Source organism: Schistocerca gregaria, chromosome 2 (genome assembly GCF_023897955.1).
Source record: "Schistocerca gregaria isolate iqSchGreg1 chromosome 2, iqSchGreg1.2, whole genome shotgun sequence".
NCBI lineage: Eukaryota > Metazoa > Arthropoda > Insecta > Orthoptera > Acrididae > Schistocerca > Schistocerca gregaria.
The window spans coordinates 352,082,094-352,103,807 of record NC_064921.1 but is presented as its reverse complement, the minus strand read 5'-3'; the positions used below and the strand labels follow the sequence as shown (position 1 = coordinate 352,103,807).

At 38.0% G+C, this 21,714-nt stretch overlaps 1 protein-coding gene across 2 annotated transcripts in view; it reads right to left on the bottom strand.

Annotated features, from left to right (window-relative positions):
- Positions 1-21,714, bottom strand: part of LOC126337038 (ubiquitin conjugation factor E4 B) — a 277,773-nt gene that overhangs the window by 113,903 nt on the left and 142,156 nt on the right. For both annotated transcript variants that reach the window (XR_007565033.1, XM_050001343.1), the window contains exon 14: positions 14,435-14,670. Coding sequence is in view for 1 of the 2 variants with exons in the window: in XM_050001343.1 (XP_049857300.1) it covers positions 14,435-14,670 (236 nt within the window). In the remaining variant the exon portion in view is untranslated. The remainder of the gene's footprint in view (positions 1-14,434; positions 14,671-21,714) is intronic.

Here is a 21,714-nt window from a genome sequence, read left to right as displayed (position 1 = left end):
TCTAGCAGTCATTTTCCATGCACATAGACTTTGTTTTCACTCACATAGCATGGCAAGCTTTTAAAATTGTGTCACTTAATAATTTACAAACAAAAAATAAATAAATGCAAATTTTGGCAAAAATATATGATAAATTTTCAGATTCCTAGTGATACATGACAACTGTTTTATTGCTATTCAATACGACCCATGTAGTACTTAAGTACTGTTAACAGTGCACGAAGGCATTTTTGTCATTCCTGATTTTAGTCTCCACTGTAAAACATGTTCCCAAGTTTTTCTTAAGTTATACAATCTATACATTTAACTCTGTACATCTGAATATATGGTGTAATTAAAGTTATTTATTTGTTTGTGCCTGTCATGCGAACTGTGACCGAGAGACAGAGGGCAATCATCCTCAAGTGTACTGGGAACTGAGTATGTGAACTGCGATGCACCCTTGAGGTCTGTGGCAAAGCCCAAGAGTCAACACGGCTCGGTGCAACAGGGAGACAGACAGCACAGGGTAGATGGGAATGACTAGCTACACATGAATGGATCTGCTTTCTGAATAGTCAGAAATTCTCTGAGTATTGTGACAGTTTGATATGTTAGGAAGAGAGTGTTCTTGATCATTTGTTTAATATACACATCGTCTTATATAATTTATCGTTTCCTTTTTTCATTACTTTCAAGGCGTCCACCTTTCCAAGCTCTCTTCTGAAACCCAATCACAAAATTTTATAGGTAAGTTTTTATTACACTTTGGTCCACAGTTGGCATATCACCTAGGAATGTTTCAACCATCTCTCTGTACATCCTGTTTTTTATATTCTTGTTCATGTACTGGTCCTGTGTCATTTAGCATGAACGAGGTCTTCTGCAGTACAATTTTATAGATTTTTTGATGTGGTCAATGGTTCACTTCTTCACCATACTGAAAAGCAACTAGAACTTGCTGTTACATGAAAACCACAGTAAAACTCACGGAATTTCTGAATGTGGCCTTCTTGTTGTTGCAGCCATCCGCATGAGGACACCCAGCTAATGAGGCCAGATTGGCTGTTCCGAGAACTGCTGTTGACTGTCTCAAGATTGTCTCTCTCTTCTAATGCACAGGCAGAGACTGTAAGTGTTCCAAAATCTGTGGCCCATCCCTAGCACCCACTAATGTGTCACCAGTTAATGCAGCTCTATGCACACAATTCAGCACAAGACATTGAGGTGATCAGAGTGTAAGCAATTGGCAGTTTTTCTGGTAGTACTTTTCGGTTACAGTATCTTATTATCATTATTATTATTATTATTATTATTATTGTTATTATTGTCAGAAATATTTATCAAATACCAAAGGTCCTCCCAACATCCAAGAATCAGAAAATGTGTGGAAGAGAGAAAAGAACTTTCGCTGAAGCTGGTGGGAGGAACCAACACTTGTCTAAAGAAATCAGGAGACAGAATGGTGTGACAAAATTTTACACAGGTTGTAGGTAATCAAAAGACATCTGTTAGTTTTGCACAGTGTAGTGGCTGCCGTAAAGTTACGAAGGCATGCTGAAAAATAATGCTTCCAAATTTTTATGTGAAAACTCTTAAAACTTTTTAACAAAAAAAATATTATTGACATTCTAGACCTTTATTCTTCATGTCTATATATTTACAGCGCTCTGCCACTAATGGGCTTCACACTGTAACATGGCAGTGAACATAACTATGTTGGTGCATGAGAAACAGTGTGCTTTAATAAAGTTTCAAATTCAAAGAGATCATCCACACATGGATCACCCTCTCCTTCAGCATGACAATGCCACACCATACAAGGGTGCCACAACAATCCGGTGCCATGGCTTCTCCATCATCGATCATCCTCTGTACAGTCCCAACTTGCCTCCATATGATTTTCATCTGTTTTAAAAAAATGAACACCTTTGAGGACTTCACTTTGATAGTGATGAAGTGGTGAAAGCAGAATTGAGGTTATGGTTCTGTCAACAAAGTCGAACATTCTACAGTGATGGTGTCAACAAACTGGTCTCCCATTTGAGGAAATGTGTTTGTCCTCAGGATGAATGTTGAGAAATAAATATGTAGAAATGAAAGATAAAAATGCAGAATGTTAATAACATTTGCTTTATTGAAAAATCTGTGTTTTTAGATAAACAATTTTGAGGCATAAAACAATTTTGAGGCATAACTTTTCAGTATACCCTCATATGGGTTCTGTGATGGCTGTATCAGTACCCTGTTGCAAAACTTTAATACCTTCAAAGCTTGTCCTAATAGTCAGATCAATAATAGTAGCAACTTTCCGATAACAGCAAAATCCATTACCTCGAACAGTGTGCAAAAGATTTAAGCCGTTCAGCAACACTGAGGCTTTCAGGATGTTGCATACATAATGCTAGTAATAAGAGCGCAGTAATCCACTACAAGTGCAAGAGACATGCTTCCTGACGCATCAACAATTTCTTGCATGGTACAAAAAATGGCAGATTAATATGATGTAGCTATGGTACCTCAAGGGTTGCAGGACATGGAAGATTGTGCTTGTGTATGTACAACTGACAGGTCAACAAATGCATACACTAAAAAATGGATGCTTTCATTACACATTCAGCCTCACGACAGCTGATGTGGAAATACCATGTCCTGTTTGTTGCAGAGTTCTCAACTGATATGGGGAAAAGTGATACAGATATACGCGAGCAAACTGAAACTAATGTGAACAAGTCAGGGATATTTACAATGCACAAGTAAAGGGTTGTGTTTGTTACTGATTAGGGCATAACTGTCAAAAGACACTTGGAAAATATTGTCACCTTCCACGCAACAACCATTACCTTTGCACTGTCCCATGTCACATCCTTGATAACGAATAGTTGCTGCAGTAGCATGAAGTGCTGAAGTTAATACACTTATTTGGGAGCTGAAATTACCAGATACCTGACAAATTAATTCAGTTTCTCAAAGTATTTCAAGAGACAACCAAGGTTATGAAGTTGACAATGGTTCAATGTTGAGGTTGCTGGGGACTTGGGTGTACAAGCACTGGGGACATGGGTGTACAAGTTACAGTGACACTATGTTGAGAATGTGGTGGAGAATGAGGTAAATGCTCATACTGAAGAGGAGCATTTACAAACACATATAATTTTAAATTTTTGATTAAATATTTTGAGCACCCAGAATGGGGTAATAGATCTTATTTATAGAACACGGTGTGTAGGCAGAGCAAGGAAATAATCTTTGAAAGGTCTTCCAAGATACTTCAAATTTTCTTTATGTTCCTGACACTGTCTCCCAAAGTAATATGAATTTATATTAGGAAATCATGAACGGTATCAAAGTACTGAATTTGACTGGAATTTAAAGAGGTTTTTAATAAATGATTCGATACAGTCTTGCAAAGTACAAGAGTTTGTGATTCGTCCCTGAAGTATCTAAACATTTGATTTTTAAGAACATATCTATCAAATAAGACAAAAGTTGAAGAGACACTTTGCATGGGAAAGGTGTGGCTGATGAGAAAAAGACAATATGAGAACTGTTCTGACCATTAGATGACCACCTAACTTCCATGCGTGTCAATAAAAACTTATAAATATATGCCATTGCATCATCATACAGATTGCAAGAATTTGGTAATTTGTTGGAGTATCTTTAACAAAACTAACTTTTTTTCACTGGATCAGAAGGTTGAGAGTTTTCTCATACACATTTAACGATACGCTGTCTTAATGTTTAGAAGCAACAGAGGGGATTTAAGGAATCACCTTGTTGCTGATGAACACCCATCAGTTAATTTAATATAGGATTGGAAGTGAAATGCTATGTCAGTAAATATTGTGCAAAGTAAAAAGCTGCTTCAAAATGGGCCACTGAAATTTAGTTTTGCACCCACAAAGAGAAACACTAGGTGCGCATGTGACAATGTGCAGCCAAGCCACACTGGCACACTCAGGCCCTGGAGGGGCAAGGAAATACTTTCCTTCTCATCCTGTTTGGTAAGTCTCCTCTTATATGGGTAACTTTTCTGAACTCTCCCTATTTTCTAAACATCATCAGTCCTTTTCCTTCACCCATCTTCCTCTTCAACCCTTCTGCCAGAAGAGGGAGCCACTAGTTCCAAAGGCTTGCAAATTTCAGTACCTTTATATGAGGTGTGATCGAAAAGTAATGAGAATTTTTATTTTTCTTAAAGAATCTTTATTCATTCATCAATATCAACTTAATACTCTTCAAAGTAATTCCCCTCAGATAATATACACTTGTGTCAGCACTTTTTCCAAACCTGGAAGCACTTCTGGAACTCACTTTTAGTTATGGTGCTCAGCTCCATTAGCGATTCTGTTTTTATTTCATCAATGGTGGAAAGGGAAAAATCATGTTGTTTCATAATTATCTTCAGCCTCGGGAATAGAACGAAGTCGCAGGGTGCCATGTCCGTTGAATATGGTGGCTGAGTCAACATAATGAACAAACATCGATGTGTGAGCAGGAGCATTATTGCGATGCAATTTCCATGAATGATTTTGCCACAATTCTGGTCTTTTCTTCAGATTGCTTCATGCAAATGGTGCATAACTTCCATGAAGTATTTATTATTGACCATGCAACCATAAGGCAGAACTCATTATACACTATCTCACTGTAACAAAAGAAAACAAAGAAAACAATAACAAGAACCTTCAAATGTGATCAAACTTGTCAATTTTGTTTCAGTCTTGGCTCTTCAGGCAGTTTCCATTGGGATATTTGGGTCTTGGTTTCAACTTCATGCCAATACACACCTGTTATAACTTTCTTTAGAAGTTCTGGATCACTGTCAGTTTCATCCAGCAACTCATGAGTGATGTCTAAGCAACATCATTTTTGGTCAAAATTCAACTATTATGAAACAAACTTTGCTGTTACATGTTTCATGCCCAAAACACCAGAAAAAATTGCTAGGTAAGAGCCACAGGATATGCCGACATCGCCAGTAACCTCTCTGATTCAGTGATTTTCCAGAACCATTTTCTTTACTTCTTCCAAACTGTCATCAGTAATCGATGTGCTACGATGTCCAGCACAGTCATTACCTTCGATGTCTTCTCAAGCCTTTTTCTTACAGCAGATGCGCCAAAAACCACAGTCAGCATTTTGAATGTGGTGCTGCACTTCATTCCAGTTTTCACGCAAAATTTAATGCAAATTCTTCACTCCATCTTTTCTGGCAGCAAAATTCACCGAGCATTGAAATTGTGTGTAACTTTCTCAACTGTCAACAACAAAATAAATAATAAAAACAGCTGAACGTGCAAACATACATTAGGAACATATGTAACAGCAAAAAGCTAAAAACTGGGTACGTAAAGACCACGAAATAAAAAAAAAATCTGCTTACTTTTTGATTAAACCTCGAATGTGTTTTCTCTTGGTTCTACTTGGTGAGTAGACTTTTTATCTGTCCTACTACATTGTATTTTCAGAACCTGATTACTTTCATTGATATATTAACCACATTATTTGACTGAAGGCCAATCATAAGATTTAATTTGTGGAAACACTACATAATTCTATTTGTTATATTTGACCCACAACGTTAAAACAGAATTATAGTTTTACCTATCTTATAAAAGGATTGCTTGTTACTCATCAAATAGAAGAAGTGATAAGCATCAGATATCTGCAACCCCCCCTCCCCCCCCCCCCCCCACACACACACAGACAGACAGACAGACAGAGAGAGAGAGAGAGAGAGAGAGAGAGAGAGAGAGAGAGAATGTGACACGCATCCATATCTCTCTCTGCATGCACGTGCACTAGCTTGCTTGCGTGCGTGTGTGTGTGTGTGTGTGTGTGTGTGTGTGTGTGTGTGTGTGTGTGTGTGTGTGTGTGTGTGTCCTGCAAGTATCATACACCATCCCAGATTTTCCGGTATTGTGAATTTCTTTTTCAGATTCATCCAGTAAAATATGCTTCTTTACATTTTTCATTGCATGATAAGGTCAGCAACTCTTAAAGTTCTGAAAGAAGTTGTTACATTTTTTTAAAAACCATATAATTCTAAAAAGTCTACATAATTTTTGGATTTTAATGTAAATCCATTTTTTCTTACACATCAACTGCAATTTCAGCCAAAATCCCAGTTAGACAGTGCTCCTTGGCCACATCATGTCTAGAGGTAATTTTTGCCTTTATAACTTGAGCAGTATCAAGTAATTGCAAGTGCATGCTTATCCATGCAGACTGTTATTCTGAATTTACTTATTTTGCTTCTGTGTGTTTTTTAGGGCTCTTCAATTGTCAGTACAATTATTTGTACTTCAAAATCTTTGATTTCATGATCAAATCAATAGCTGTCTTTTTTTAATGTTTTATCACAAAATTGTAAGTGATTTTCAATTTCTTATTGAACATTTTGAGATAATGTTACAAACTGGAGCTCCATTACTAAAACTCATAGGACAAATAAATGTATCTGTTTTATAAAATTTTATCTGGGCTTATGCCTGAGGGAGGAGTGATTCAACGATGGAGTGTTGATTTTTCTCTTCCTGTTTGGAGAAAAATGTGCTTTGTGCTATCGTCTTCTTGAGTTCAGGAACAAGTTTTTTGAATTGGATCCCTATTAACATGACGAATGAGATTTTTTCAAAAATATTTTCAGTTTCTCCAACATATTCCCGATTACGCACTATCACTACTGGATTACCTTCAAGATTGGGACTTTCCGGTTCATAAGCTTGAAGTTTTAAAGTTGGTGATGATGTTCCTTTCATTTAACCTTTTGAACCTGAATACAATTCACCAACAGTGATTTCTTCACATTCACAGTGAGATTACCTTTCTGGAACTTGCTATTTCACCTCCTTTACTAATAAATATGGCTTCAGTAAATATTTTTTTAAATATAAATCTCATCCAAAGCCATTGTTTAAAAGTTTATTCTGTCAGATAGCAAAGTACAGTTCACTACTTTAACTAGAAAATTATGGAAATGCTGATTCAATTCACATGTCTTCCCCTCACACTACTGTACAACTTATGTAAGTAGCCCCACACCTCCATCCACATAGGTTTTGTAGGGACTGAAGTTCTCCACATATCTGTTATCCGTGGACTTTTCGTAACTTCATGGAAGTCACTCGTGTACCAGGGTAACAAAGTCAATTCGTTTGCAGAATTATGAAGAGATACTGGAAAAAATATTATCATGGTGAATTTTCAATGGGACATTTTATGTTATTACTGAATTTAAAACAAGTTTCTGTCTTAAACACTTTTAATAAGTTTCATTTGGTTCAAATGGCTCTGAGCGCTATGGGATTTAACTTCTGAGGTCATCAGTCCCCTAGAACTTAGAACTACTTAAACCTAACTAACCTAAGGACATCACACAACACCCAGTCATCACGAGGCAGAGAAATAAGTTCCATTTCCTTGCAAGCAATGATACAAGCGAATAAAAAAAAAAAAATTACCATTGTTTTGAAAATCTTGAATTACTACCAACGTAACAGTCTTTCACCTCCACCTACATACATGCTCCGCAAGCAACCGTATGGTGCGTGGCTGAGGATACCCTGTACCAATATTAGTAATTTCCTTTCCTGTTCCATTCACAAATAAAAAGAGAGAAAAATGACTACCTATATGCCTCTGTATGAGCCCTAATCTCTCATATCTTACCTTCAAGGTCCTTATGCAAAATGGCAGCAGTAGAATCCTTCTGCACTTAGCCTCAAATGCCAGTTCACTGAATTTTCTCAATAATGCTCTTCAAAAAGAATATCGCCTTCCATCCAGTGATTACCATCTGAGTTCCCAAAGGATCTCCGTAATACTTGTGTATTGTTTGAACCTACTGGTAACAAATCTAGCAGCATCCATCTTAACTGCTTTGTCATCTTCCTTTAATCTAACCTGGTGCAGATCCCAAACATTCAAGCAGTATTCAACAATAAGTCGCAAGTGTCCTCTATGTGGTCCCCTTTACAGATGAATCACACTTTACTAAAATTCTCTCAATAAACCAAAGTCATCCATTCACCTCCCCTACTACAATCCTTACAGGGTCATTCTATTTTAATTGCTCTGCAACATTATGCCGAGATATTTAATCAACATTACTGTGTTAAGTAGCACAATGCTAATGCAGTACTTGAACATTATGGGTTTGTTTTTCCTACTCATTGCATTAACTCACATTTTTCCACATTTAGGGCTAGCTGCCATTCATCACACAACTAGAAATTTTGTCTATGTCATCTTGTATCCTCCTACAGTCACTCAACAATGACACCTTTCCATACAGCATCAACAGCAAAAAGCTGCAACAGACTGCTGCTTACAATGTCCCCCAAATCACTTACATATACAGAAAATAATAATTGTCTTATCAGACTTCCCTGGGCACTCCTGACAATACTATCATCTCTGATGAACACTTGCCACTGAGGGCAACATATTGGGTTCTGTTACTTAAGAAGTCTCTGAGCCACTCACATACTTGGGAACCTATTCTGGTATGCTTGTACCTTTGTTAACAGTTGGCAGTGTGACACTGTGTCAAATGCTTTACGGAAATTTAGAAATATGGAATCTGTCTGTTGGTTTTCATGAATGATTTGCAGTATCTCGTGTGAGAAAAGAGCAAACAGAGTTCTGTACAAGCGAAGCTTTCTAAAAACATGCTGATTTATGGGCGGAACTTTTTCCCTCGCATGGAAATTTATTATATTCTAACTGAGAATATGTTCAAGGATTTGATGTTAAAGATATTGGCCTATAGTTTAGCAGATCCTTTCTTTCTTATATACAGGAGTCACTAGTACTTTTTGCCAGTCACTTGGGACTTTGTGTTGGGCGAGAGATTCGCAATAAATGCAAGCTCTAAGATGCCAATACTGTAAAGTACTCTTTGAAAACCGAATTGGGGAGCCATCAAGACCTGGCAGTTTATTTGCTTTCATCAGTTTCAGCTGCTTTTCTACATCAGCAATGCTTATTACTATGTCCTACATATGGGGGAGTCTGCATGGTAGTCAAACGACGGCATGTTTGTACAATTCTCCTGCGTGGACAATCGATTAAATATGAAATTTAAAACCCTGGCTTTATTTTTGCTATCTTTTTTGTGCTGTGATGCTAAGGAATGTCAGCACAGCCAGCTACCAGCACGACCATTGCACAGCATTAGTTATGGCTCATCTTCTACCAGCAGGAACTTTGACGGTGGAAGATTGCTTCTACTGCCAGGAAGGTCACCTTCACTGCAAAGCCAACAGGCGATGGTCACAGCACCAGTGGCACACCAGCAAATTGCACTAGTAGTGTCCAAAAAAGGTCACTAGTAGTGCAGAATTATTTCCTACCACCAGATTATGTGCTGTAAATAGTTGGCTGCATATCCTGCCATCTGTGGCTATAAGGCAGACACACTACTTATAGTGAGCCAGTTCCATCACAGCCAGTGGACTGGGCTGTGTGCCAAGTACATTAGTACCACTCAAATCAGGGAATCGCTCTCGATGTGCCATCAGCTCTTGCAGTGCTTCAAGAATTTTGGAGTAAATCTAGAACCACTCTACCTTCCACCAAAATATTTTAGAGGTGAGGGGGAGAAATGAATATACCCTACTGTGCATCGCCTGTTTGTATGTGCAGGTCAAAAAACAGTAATGAGAAAAAGCTGGACCCAGTAACCGAACAGCAGCAGACAAGTACCTGATGTACAGTCCACAGAGTTTCCATGTATGGGCAGAGAAGAACAAGAAAAGTTTAGGTAGTATTCTGTGCTCTTTAGTGTTTGTGTTGATCGTAAAAAGACTAATGAACAATTGAATATAGATTTCTATATACATACACGTATTGGACTCGCTTGAGACTAGAGACTTTTAAGTTACTTCACATCTTGGCTGTGAATGAAGCAAGACACATGTATGTTGTTCATAAATTATTTGGTTATCAAACCAATGATATTTGAATATGTGTAAATGAGTCTAAAGTTTAAGGACTAAGTTAGCTTGCAGAAGTTGTTGTCTGTGTAAGCTGAAAATAATTCTAAAATCACTCGGCCTTCCACCGTTTCGAACACGCAATATTTTAGAGGTGAGGAGGAGAAACAAAAAAGCCCTACTGCGTATCAGCTATTTGTATGAGCACGTCAAAAAACAGTGACAAGGAAAAGATGGACCCAGCGGCCGAACAGCGGCAGACAAGTACCTGCTGTACAGTCCACAGAGTTTCCGTGTATGAGCAGAGAAGAACAAGAAAAGTTTTTTTATAATATTCTGTGCTCTTTAGTGTCTGCGTTGATTGTAAAAACACTAATGAACAATTGAATATAGATTTCCATGTACATTCATGTATTGGACTTGCTTGAGATTAGGAGATCGACATAGCTGATTACCCAGAGAAGCGGATCAGCTACACACAATGTGCTAGTTAACTGACTTGAGAGACGTGTGAGTCTTGAAACCCAATACCACACTGTCTGTTGTCGACCGAAAAACATTGGACAGTATATGGCGATTTTGACTCCAACTTTGCTAACAGACATAACACGTAGGACACTATTACTGTTTTACTCATTGTTTTCTTGTTAGACTGTCAAGTTGTAATTAAATGAGTTTACTCAAGTGCATCATGCACTGTTGTAATTATCCTAATCATTTTTTTCTGAACCAGTGTGGTGTTCCTGACTTGAGGCCGCATGAGTGAAGCCTTGTTATAGTGTTTCTGTTATTAAGATAGTTGGTACTTCGCATACAAACACGAAAAGCCCGAACTTTTGTTAAGATAGTTATTTGTTAAAACGCTACGTGGGCTTCTTTTGTCGAAGTGTTCCCAGTTGACGAAGTGTTCCCAGTTGCCGAATACTTCCCTTTGGAATTTGTGTCTTCGCAAATCATTCCATTAAATTTTTCAAAATAATCAGTGGAATAATGTACAGAAATGCAAGTAATGAAAATATCAAAAAAAGTAAAAATAAAAGTATGGCAAACAATGGGTCGTTGCCAGCTTTAAGCCTACTATGTTGTTGTTATTCTTAAGTTGAACATTTTCCTTCACTTCCTTGATGAATTTCTTTATATGGGGGTGTTTGTTTTAACTTGAGACAACTAAGTACCTTGAAAACAATGAGTTGTGTGGAAAAAAATGTTCTAGGTTAAAAGTTAATATTAGTAAAGGTGAAATAGGTCTATGCTACAACTGTCAACTGTCCATCTCTCCTACCCACGCCTCTTGGTGGGCAGTGGCAACCTTATTATATTTTCAACAACCTTATATTTTCAAATGGAACACCCCCCCCGCCCCCCTCATTTTTAATGTATATTCAGATTATACACAAAAAATAAGTATGGTTTACTCAAACCACTGTTTACATTAGTGATAGATGACACTGTAATTGAAAATATTAAGTGTGCCTGTTTTTGCAATTAACAGTCAACACATCTGATTCTACAATTCATTTACATGTAAATGTAAACCGTTGTGTTGAAACAATTGATATTTATGTTCAACATCAATTTTAGTGTTGCAAATTTGATTGTACAATATGGTCCGCTGTTTCAATGTTTAGTTAGAAACTGTGATCTAGGAACAACGATGGATGTAATAGTTTTCTGTTCCCATCGGGATGCTTGTTCTTGGTGAGTTTCCTTTCCTCGCACCATTGGGGTGCTAGATTTCAGTGAGCATCGATGGCAGGTGTGCCTGTCACAATCCCTCCATGGACATTTTATCTTAGTATGAGGGTTGTGGTTTGTATTCTGCCAGTAGCCGCATAGCGGCAAATGCAAGAGTTATGCCAGTTGGACGGAAAAACACACACTGATAGTAGCACTTGAGGGCAGTCATCGAAGTCAAGCATTCCAATGGTCTGAGACTCACCACGATCAACCCCATATGCAACAGAAAACTACATTATGATACATATATCTTATTTGCAAAAATGTTAATGTCTAGTCATATTATTTGTAGTGCACAATCGCATTTGCAACACTTAAGTAATGTTTACATATCAATATCAGCCATTAGAGCACAAAGGTTTACATTCACATTGTAAATTAAACATAGAAGCAAATGCATTGGTTCTCAACTGCGAAAATAGGCACATTTGATATCTGTCAATTACAGGGCTGACTACTACAAATGGGAAACAATGGTTTGGGGAAATTGTACGCATTTTTCTGGCGTAGAATCTGAACATGCAATACATAAGGGGCGTTCCCATTTTAAAATACAAGGTTGACTTTGCACACACAGGAGGGTTGGTTAGGAGGTGGTCAGTCATAGTCCCTTTATTAATATTACCTTTTCACTCAGAACATTATTTTCGTACATTACTTAGTTGCTCAAGTCAAAACAAACACCCTGTATATAGGCTGATTGGCATTGCTTTTGATTCCACACTAATTGTGTTGTAATGATGATTGTAACATTCCACACAAAATATTTCTCAAAATGACATTCTGCCTGTTGAAATAATAAATATTAGCAACACAAAGTAAAAATCTATAGGAGTTATATTTTCTAAGTGTACTGGTGGTAGATTTTGTAGCTATCATAACCAAGACCCCAACAAAATGGAGATCAGGCAGCAGTTTCCCTTAAGCTACAATTTTGTAACTTACAGGGTCTTGCCTCTTCTGCCTCCCTTGGAAACCACATTGGTATCACTGTTAATGTGTTGTGCTATGTTGAGCTGTGCTGTGCTCCACAGTGTTTGACAAAAATCTGTTGGAAAATGCTTCAAATTGCCATCATTGTAATGTAATATTAATATATTTTGTAATGAATGATGACCAGCATTTCAAAATGGGCATGCTTCCATCTTCCTTTTGGGATGACTCTAAACTAATTGTTCTCCAAAGCAGAACCTCACTGTGTAATTTCTAACAAATATGTAAGGAAAGTTCTGGCAGAAATTAAATATGTTATGCTGGCTGGACACATAATGCCAGAATTGCATGTTGGGAGGTGAACTAGTGTGCAGTGGGGGTTGTGTTACGTTAGAGAGATGGAGAGAGGCAGGCAACAAGTATGCTGGCTAGGAATGTGGGTTGAAGGGGTGGCAGATGCCTAGGCTAGACACATGACACAAGTGCACCAAAGCTGAGGAAGTGTGGCACATGATTAAGATGACACAGAGGTTTGAATAGAGAAAGGGGACAAGAATGTCAAAACGCAATCCCAGCACTGTGGGCCCAGCTAGCACAATGTAGGGACACAGGTGTGTTGGTGAGTGCTCTCCTTTATTCCTAAATTATTTAATTTCCAATAAAGTTGTTTAACATAACTACTTCAGGCAATGAACTGTTAAATTCTCAAAGTCGTTCAGAATACCCTGAGATTATCTTCACTTTATCAGGTAAACCAATTTTTCTAACTTGTCCAAATCACCCAAACTGTTCACCTTATAAGAAAATAAATTCAGACTCCAGTGCAACATAAATATTGGTAGTGCAGTTACTTTCCCCTCTCACAAATCTTTGAAACCAACTTGCTTTACCTGTATCTGAACAATGCATTGATGCATGCATCATTGCAAGCACAAAATATTTTATAACAGCTAAATGGGATAGGGTAGAATGCACCCTAAAAGCTAGCAAGTTTTCTACCTATTTTTGTCACATTAATTACACTAATTAGACCATCAACATCATTTTAATTGATCCCAGACAGAAATGTAGAGAGGACCAAGTCTCAAAATCTCCCAATGAGAATTAAGCAAATCACTTCTAGGGCACCTATTTTGCTAAGGTATTTTCACCATACACAAAACAAATATCTTATGAGTCCCTACGTCCCATGTGCCTTTTTTGAAAGTGTAGGGTTAAATATTATCAGTACTGACATGTTGGATAATAGGGTCTCCTGCTGGTTGCTTGCTTTGTTTTTGTACAATATTTTGATGGCGTGACTCACTGTCAGTCTCAGAGGGCACCTGAAGAAAACAGCGAGTCAAGCCACTGATATATTTGGCGAGAACAAAGCAAACAGTTGACAGAAAACATGATTATTCAACATGTCAACATAAAACTGGAAAAGCATGAAGAATTATATGATCAATACTATTTATCTCTATTTCACTCCTACAATGAACAAAAAATTAGTTTAGTCATTACTGAAAAGTGAGCAAAATGGAGCCTCACTCTTGCACAATCACAGTACACAACTGTGCAGAGAAACTGACAATCTGGCACTCTCACTGACAGGAACAGTGTACCATTATTGAGGAAAACTACAACTGATGCTATGGAAAAAAAAGAAGTAACGCTCAGGTATAATAATGAGTTGATGGTGAAGTTGTCAGAGCTGTCGTACATGCATCACAACACACAAGTTATGCATCATAACACTACTTAAAAATTTATAATTTCAGGGAAGCAATCAGAGAGAGAGAGAGAGAGAGAGAGAGAGAGAGAGAGAGAGAGAGAGAGAGAATATTTAGCTTTATTACCTGTGTAAAATTTCATTAGACAAGATGGCAGGTGCACTTGTGAAATAGGATGTGCCATGACACGATCATGCAGAGTTTCAGTTCTTGACTGCACATTAGGATTTATCACGAACAGAACTTCAATAATTTTGGCTATTAGATAAGGATTCCTGATAAATTGTGGGCAACACACAGCTACCAACAACCATGAGATTAGGTTATTTTCCATGCAGTCAGCAACGACACCTGGCATAAATCTGGAATAATAAAATCATTTTCATTTGTATCAATTAATGTAAAAAATGCAAAGCTCTAGCTCTAATTCATGAAAGTAGTTTTCTTTTGTGATGAAAATATTTGCAATTGATTTCCTAGTCATTACAAAATGATCCTCATACAAAATATACTGAAATATGGAAGGAAAAAAATGAGGCAACACAAGTGTTTTCCAAAAGTAAAAGGGTAAGGGTGTGCGTGTGTGTGATCATTTCTGAACCAAATTCAATCCAAACTATTAAAAATCTTTAATGGCATTTTGTATCTGTTAAATGTTGAGCTAACCCAGAAGAAAGTCTTGAATTGTCAACTAATTACTGAACAATTACAGTATGAACTAAAAGAGGTACGGTTGAGATGAATGATTATTTTAAAAATTACAACGGATCATAGCAAAGCTTGTCAATAAATTTTGAACTTTTGACTAACACATTTCGAATGCTAATTCAGCAGTGTTATTGAGGTAACACCATATTAAACATGAGTAAAGATTTCATGAATCACTCCCAACACAAGGTACTGTTGAAGAGCAAACGGTAAACTCCAAAAACATGGTTTGAAATTAGTAATGTAATAATGGCACCTATTCAGGAACCCGATTGTATAATTAACAGTAGGGAGTTTGAGCCTTATGAGCAGAAACATTTAGTTTGTGTATGCAAATAGTTTTTAAAGACTCAAATACACTCCAAAGATGGTTTTTTAAGCAGTTCTAATGCTAGGTGGCAAATTGTTAGAAAGTAATTTATAATTATTTTCCTTTCTACAAATTCAGAGAATGGTAGAATAATACCTGTCCCAATATATGTAAAATATTAACGAAGAATTTAATTATATTTATTAAATTTATTATACATCAACATTTAGAATTAGCACAACTAAAAATGATATCCCAACAAACGCTTACACAGGTAAATAATTGTCTTTTTTATCCAAGTCATACATCTAAGGTGTAACTTCCACATCTTGTTTATTTTCTAGTATTCAAAGGATTTATCCGTCATTAAGTATTTGATTGCCTACCTGTGTGTAGTGCAGTTGTGTTAGTGTCACTGTCACTGCTTATACAGCAGCTTATATTTTTGATTTTGTTTGTGTACCGATATTATCACCTCCTACAAGACACCTATGTCCATTTTCATTTTCTTTTTTTTTATTCTTCTATAATTTTAATTTCAGTGGTGTAGCCTTCAACTGAAGTGAAACTGTTATATAGCTGATCTGTTGTTTCAGCCTCTAACAGTTTTTCTGTTACTTTCAAACTGATTACTTAGTAGATTCTGTATGTGGTTATCTTAAAATTCTGCATAATGGAAAATGGAAGTGAGTTAAGGCTTACTGTGTGTGGGAACAGATCACAGCTTGGAAGGAGCTAAAAGCTGAGTTGGTTGCAATCAACACATACAGGCTGCAGCATACATAGGGCACCACTGGTGAAAGCAATGGTACTGGTAGTGTGTCTGGAGACCCTCCTAACTTCTTGTTGATGCATCTCTGCATGCTACTCTATTCTGTGTGAGCCTCACCATCTGTGAATAGCAGCTGCAGCTTCCATCCTTCTGAATCTGCTTACTGTATTCATCTCTTGGTCACTCTAAGATTTTTACTCCCCGCAATACACTCCAATACTAAACTGGTGATCCCTTGATGTCTCAGAATGTGTACTATCACCTGAACCCGTCTCTTGCTCAAGTTGTGCCACAAATTTCTTGTTTCCCCAATTATATTCAGTACCTCCTCATTAGTTACATAGCCTACCCATCTATCTTCAACATTATTCTGTAGACTCACATTTCGAAAGCTGCTACTCTCTTTTTGTCCAAAAAGTTTATCGTTCATGTTTCACTTCCATACACGGCTACAATCCAGACAAATACTTTCAGAAAGGACTTCCTGACTCTTCAGTCTACACTGAAGCACCAAAGACACTGGTATAGGCATGTGTATTCAAATACAGAGATACATAAACAGGCAGAATACGGTGCTGTGGTTGGCAGTGCCCACATAAGGCAACAAATGAATGGCGCAGTGGTTAGATCAGTTACTGCTCCTAAAATGACAGGTTATCTAAATTTAAGTGAGTCTGAATGTGGTGTTACAGTCGACGCATAAGCAATAGGACACAGCATCTACGAGGTAGCGATGAAGTAGAGATTTTTCCCGTATGACCATTTCACAAATGTACCAGAATATCAGAACTCCAGTAAAATGTCAAATCTCAGACATCGCTACGGCCAGGAAAAGATCCTGCAAGAACAGGACCAATGACAACTGAAGAGAATCGTTAAATTTAACAGAAGTGCAACCCTTCCGCAAATTGCTGCAAATTTCAATGCTGGGCCATCAACAAGTGTCAGCGTGTAAACCATTCAACGAACTATCATCGATGTCAGCTTTCGGAGCTGAAGGCTCAATCGTGTACCCTTGAAAATTGCACGACACAAAGCTTTACATCTCGCCTGGGTCTTCAACACTGAAATTGGACTGTTGATGACTGGAAACTTGTTGCTGGTAAGATGAGTCTCGTTTCAAATTGTATTGAGCAGATAGACGTGTACGGGGATCCATGGATCCTGTATGTCAGCAGGGGACTGTTCAAGTTGGTGTAGGCTCTGTAATGGTGTGGTACATGTGCAGATGGAGTGATATGAGAGTCCTGATATATATGTAGACATGACTCTGGCAGCATCCTGTCTGATCACCAACATCCAGTCATGTCCACTGTGCATTCTGATAGACTTGGGCAGTTCCAGCATGACAATGTGACAATGTGACACCTCCCACATCCAGAATAGCTACAGAGTGGCTCCAGGAACACTCTTGAGTTTAAAAAATTCGACTGGCCAACAAACAGGAACCAGACATTATTGAGTATATCCGAGATGCCTTGTAAATTGCTGTTCGGAAGAGACCTCCACCCCCTCGTATTCTTACGGATTTATGGAAAGCCCTGTATGATTTGTGGTGACAGTCCCCTCAAGCACTACTTCAGACATTAGTGGAGCCCATGCCATGTCATGCTGTGGCACTTCTGTGTGCTTGTGGAGGCCCTCACAATATGAGGCAGGTGTACCAGTTTTTTTGGCTCTTCAGTGTTTACTCAATGTAAACAAATTTATCTTCAGAAATTTTTTCTTGCCATTTCCAGTCTCTACTACAGCTATCATCAGTTATTTTGCTGCCCAAATAGAAAAACTCAGCTACTACTTTAAGTGTCTCATTTCTTAAACTAATCCCCTTAGCATCACCGGATTTAATTTGATTACACTTCATTATCCTTGTTTTGCTTTTGTTGATGTTCATCCTACACCCTCATTACAAGGCAATGTCTCTTCTATTCAACTGCTCTTCCAAGTCCTTTGCTGTCTCTGACAGAATTACAATGTCATTGGCAAACCTCGAAGTTTTTATTTCTTTGCCCTCAACTTTAGTGCCTACACCAAATTTTTCTTTGGTTTCCTTTACTGCTTGTTCAATATGCAGACTGAATAACACCGGGGATAGCCTACAACCCTGTCTCACTTCCTTCTCCACCGCTGCTTCCCTTTCATACCCCTCGACTGTCATATCTGCCGTCTTGTTTCTGTATAATTTGTAAATAGTCTTTCGTTCCTTGTATTTTACCGCTGCCACCTTTAGCATTTGAAAGAGAGTATTCCAGTCAAGATTGTCAAAAGCTTTCTCTAAGCCTTAACCTATCTTCTACCATTCTTCTGTAAAGAATTCATGTTAGTGTTTTGCAACTATGGCTTATCAAACAGATAGTTCAGTAATTTTCACACCTGTCAGGAACTACCTTCTTTGGGGTTGGAATTATTACAAACTCTGAGGGTATTTTCCCTGTCTCATACATCTCACACTCCAGACAGAAGAGTTTGGTCACAGACGGCTCTGCCAAGGCTGTCAGTAGTTCTGAGACAATATCATCTACTCCCGCAGCCTTGTTTCAACATAGATCTTTCAGAGCTCTGTCAAATTTTTCTCGCAGTATCATATCTCCAATCTCATCTTCATCTATGTCCACTTCCCATTCTATAATAGTACCATCACGTTCATCTCCCTCGTACAGACCCTCTATGTACTCCTTCCAACTTTCCCTTCTTTGCTTAGGTCTGGTTCTCCACCTGAGCTCTTGATATTCATACAGCTGCTTCTCTTCTCCCCAAAGGCCTCTTATGACACTGCGGCTTCTAATCCACATGATATGACCAGTTTGACTTATCCTTACACCTTGGCAACAGATATGACTCACTGCCCACTGTTGAGAGCACAGCAGACGCAACACTTGTGCTTTGTCTATTGGGTCTGTGGCTGGTTTTCCTGCAAAGTCTAGCCAGGAACAGATATTAGCTATAATGGCCACTGAAAGCCCCAACATTAGCCTGATAAAGGAGCCCTACAGACAAATAGCTAACACACAGGGAAGGAAGCCAAGTGTGCACGGAGAACATTTGCTGGGGGGTCGGGTCTCATCAGAGATGCAGAGGTGGCTGCACAGGCAGCTACTGAATGCACAAGGTGTAACCAATGAGAAAGTATGACTTATGTCAGAGCAAATGACATCTGCTGGCTGGGTTCCTATACAGTAGGAACAGAAAACCATCAGGAACTAGGAGTGAATAGCAGAACATTTTTTTTTAATTCTCACTGGAATACATGACATAAAGATAGGTTGGACACTGCTGGTGGTTTGTATTTACTGGCATAAACAACTAGATACTACCTAGGTGATTATCACAGATTCAGAATGAGAAGTTATCTGGATGCAAGTAATCATTAAAATGTAGGTCACACAAATTGATCAGATACTTTTATGGGCTACCTGAGTATGGAGCTACAGTGGCACAATGCTTCAGAGAAAATCTATAGGATGTTGTGGATAAATTTCCTGATTATACAATTGTAATAGGAGGAAATTTCAACATTTCATCTACAGAACGGGTGAGCCACCAGACTATAGCAGGCACTGAAATGGAGGTTCATGTGAGCTTATTCTAAACGTCTTTTCCGAAAATACCATGAGCAGTTAGTTATAGAACCAATACGTGAATTGGACTCATACCTCCTACTAACTAATAAGCTGGATTTTATGATTTATGATTTAGTTTCCACAGAGGAAAGAATCCTTGACAGTAAGGCTGATATGGCATCATTGGCTACAATGAATGTTAAGAAAGGTGAGAGAATATTTTTGCTTGGCAAGTGTGACAGGTAATAGTTTACACAGTATCTCAATAGGCAATTATGTGTCGAGCTAGGATATGAGATATGGGAAATATCCCCTGTGGTTCAATTGCTGTGTTAGAAAATTTCTATAAAAGTAAAGTGACATTCATCACAGATTTAAATGAAGGTCAAAACACGGTAGTCAAACTACATCTGAATGTAGCAAAAATGACAGTAAAATAGTGATGCAGTAAGTCTTCAATAAATCTGAAAGAAAAGTGTTACTGAAAGATCTGATGAAAAGTCTCAGAAGTTCTGAGGAGTCCAGAGGAATACTGAGGGATTTTTATACAACTGTCGAGGGTAAACCCGGAGCTTTGTTTGTGATGGGGGAAATTCGACCGACTCGAAATAAATAGACTGTAAAAAAGCTTTGTTAAAATCCATTAAATGAGGACCAACCTGTAGGTAGTTTCTTCGTTTTAGTCTAATAAAAACCCACAGGCAAGTGCATCTAGATGCTTTCCTATGCATATACAAAATGTTCCAAAATTATCTTTTTTCTAGCATTTGTAGACTTAGAGAAAGCTTTTGACAATATTGACTTGAATACTCTTTTTCAAATTCTAAAGGTGGCAGGGGTAAAATACAGGGAGCGAAAGGCTATTTATAATTTGTACAGAAACCAGATGGCAGTCATAAGAGTCGAGGGGCATGAAAGGGAAGCAGTGGTTGGGAAAGGAGTGAGACAGGGTTGTAGCCTCTCCCCAATGTTATTCAATCTGTATATTGAGCAAGCAGTAAAGGAAACAAAAGAAAAATTTGGAGTAGGTATTAAAATTCATGGAGACGAAGTAAAAACTTTGAGGTTCGCCGATGACACTGTAATTCTGTCAGAGACGGCAAAGGACTTGGAAGAGAAGTTGAACGGAATGGACAGTGTCTTGAAAGGAGGATATAAGATGAACATTAACAAAAGCAAAACGAGAATAATGGAATGTAGTCAAATTAAATCGGGTGATGCTGAGGGAATTAGATTAGGAAATGAGACACTTAAAGTAGTAAAGGAGTTTTGTTATTTAGGAAGTAAAATAACTGATGATGGTCGAAGTAGAGAGGATATAAAATGTAGACTGGCAATGGCAAGGAAAGCGTTTCTGAAGAAGAGAAATTTGTTAACATCGAATATATCAGGAAGTCGTTTCTGAAAGTATTTGTTTGGAGTGTAGCCATGTATGGAAGTGAAACATGGACGATAACTAGTTTGGACAAGAAGAGAATAGAAGCTTTCGAAATGTGGTGCTACAGAAGAATACTGAAGATAAGGTGGATAGAGCACGTAACTAATGAGGAGGTATTGAATAGGATTGGGGAGAAGAGAAGTTTGTGGCACAACTTGACTAGAAGAAGGGATCGGTTGGTAGGACATGTTTTGAGGCATCAAGGGATCACAAATTTAGCATTGGAGGGCAGCGTGGAGGGTAAAAATCGTAGAGGGAGACCGAGAGATGAGTACACTAAGCAGATTCAGAAGGATGTAGGTTGCAGTAGGTACTGGGAGATGAAGTAGCTTGCACAGGATAGAGTAGCATGGAGAGCTGCATCAAACCAGTCTCAGGACTGAAGACAACAACAACAACTCTGATAACATATATTTCAGAAAGAGAAAAGGTAGAAAAGTGCAGTTTGTGGCATACTGTTCACACACACCTGAAGCTGTTTTTTTTTCTTATTTTCCCGTGTTAGTTACTAAGTGGCCACCCCTCAGCAGTTGACACAGTGTGTGGAATGGTTGGTACACACCAGATTTTTTATATGTGGAACTCCATTACTTTTTTTTATTATTTATTTTATTTGTT